General features: G+C 43.0%; 1 protein-coding gene across 1 annotated transcript in view; it reads left to right on the top strand.

The window, feature by feature from the left end:
- Nucleotides 1-1590, top strand: part of rab38b (RAB38b, member of RAS oncogene family) — a 6639-nt gene extending 5049 nt beyond the window's left edge. Inside the window, exon 3 of the mRNA XM_084074567.1 lies at nt 1267-1590. Coding sequence (XP_083930693.1) covers nt 1267-1419 — 153 coding nt within the window. The 3' untranslated portion in view covers nt 1420-1590. The remainder of the gene's footprint in view (nt 1-1266) is intronic.
- The last annotated feature ends 213 nt before the right edge of the window (nt 1591-1803 follow it).

A 1803-nucleotide genomic window follows, 5' to 3' on the forward strand; every position in this document is an offset into this window, starting at 1 on the left:
CCGTTGATCCGACCGATATGTCTGAGTCATAGTGTTGGGGGCGTTGTACCCGTCTGTCTGTGTCCCTTTTGTGCCCATATATGGAGATCTCTGTATCTGTCTGTCTACCTGTGACCCTTTTATGCCCTTATACAGTATGGAGATCTCTATCTGTCAGTCCCTGTCCCTTTTATGCCCATATATGGAGATCCCTGATGTCTTCAGTATATGCCCATATATTGGCCTGCCCATATTATCGGTTGGATCTGTGGTTCTGGACTACCGCATATCCGAACAACTCGGCGGCAGGCAGCGCACTCCCTCGAGTCCTTGCCGATGCGCACACCGAGTTTGAAGTCGGTCGGTCCCATATATATGCATATGACCATATATGGGCATAGCGGTCGGATCTGTGGCTCTGGACAACCGGATCTCCATATATGCCTATCTATGGGCATCAGGTTTGTTTATTGTTATGTCTGAGTCATAGTGACATGCCTATATAATATGGCCGTATCGGGTTTGTTTATGGTTATGTCTGAGTCATAGTGACATGCCTATATAATATGGCCGTATCGGGTTTGTTTATGGTTATGTCTGAGTCATAGTGACATTAGCCAACTTTAATATAGGAAACGATGGCCATCATCAGGAACTTGTTATTCTCTTGTTTTATACGTTAATGTTGTGTTACTCATGTAAATTAGTTTGAAAACACACAGAAGGGGTAGTGCTGTCCTTCCTGCACATGCTGTGTACATCTAGCACACTATATGCATGTGCACGCAGATAACCATAGACATACTTTATGTATTGCCTGAGATTATTGCTGTTTTAAACTAGGTCAGAACCCCATAGTGTATTTTGCATAGGGTCAGGGCCAAAGGGCAGCTTTAATAGAAGATTATTGTGTTACTCAACATTTTGTGCTCTGACTTCATTGACACAACACAACAAAATAGTGTGTTTCTCTCTTCCACAGACCTTTCCATTTATTTAAAAAAATATATTTTGTTTAGTTGTTATTGTTGGAATGGTATGAGATTTCTGCACTTTGCACTCTATTAAAATCACTCTGATCTTGTGATCCCGTGGTTAATACACAAGCCACATATTCACAGAACAAATGGAAGCAAGTCTTTTTTCTCATCTCTCGACTACAATACACACTTCAGAAGTAGCAGAATTGACAGAAAGATTATAATCTCTGAAGAAATAACACATTTTAACACGTTTTACCTCTACCAGCCTGCAGGCTTATACCCCTTTTTTATTATTTATTTTCAGGACAACCTCAACATCAATGAGGCAGCAAACTTCCTCGTCAAACACATCATGGCCACAGAGAACGACATTCTGAAGTCGGTGGTACCGGACACCATCTCGCCGCAGCTCAACTCCAACAAGCAGATGAGCTGTTCTGGCTGCTTCAAACCGTAGAGGACAGACCGAAGGAAGCATTGTCAGAACAGGACATGCAGAACAATGGAGGAGAAACACTTATGGACCTCCCTTGCCTCTGAGGAGCATGACGTGCTGGGTTTTTGTTTTAACCAGCAATGAAAAGAGCTGCAGTTCAAGCAGGCTGGTGCAGGCATGCTTGGTCAGAGACTGACGACTGACACACACAAACTACTGTGTATACAGTATACATACGTGTGTGTGTGTGTGTGTGTGTGTGTGTGTGTGTGTGTGTGTGTGTGTGTGTGTGTGTGTGTGTGTGTATGTGTATATATACATATATAACTTCCCTGTCAGCAAGTCCCTGCTTCAACCTGTATAGCGTTCCACATACGTAGAGTAACATGACAGAGTCATGCTGTG

Source organism: Gymnoscopelus microlampas (assembly GCF_963454915.1).
Source record: "Gymnoscopelus microlampas genome assembly, chromosome: 12".
Lineage (NCBI taxonomy): Eukaryota > Metazoa > Chordata > Actinopteri > Myctophiformes > Myctophidae > Gymnoscopelus > Gymnoscopelus microlampas.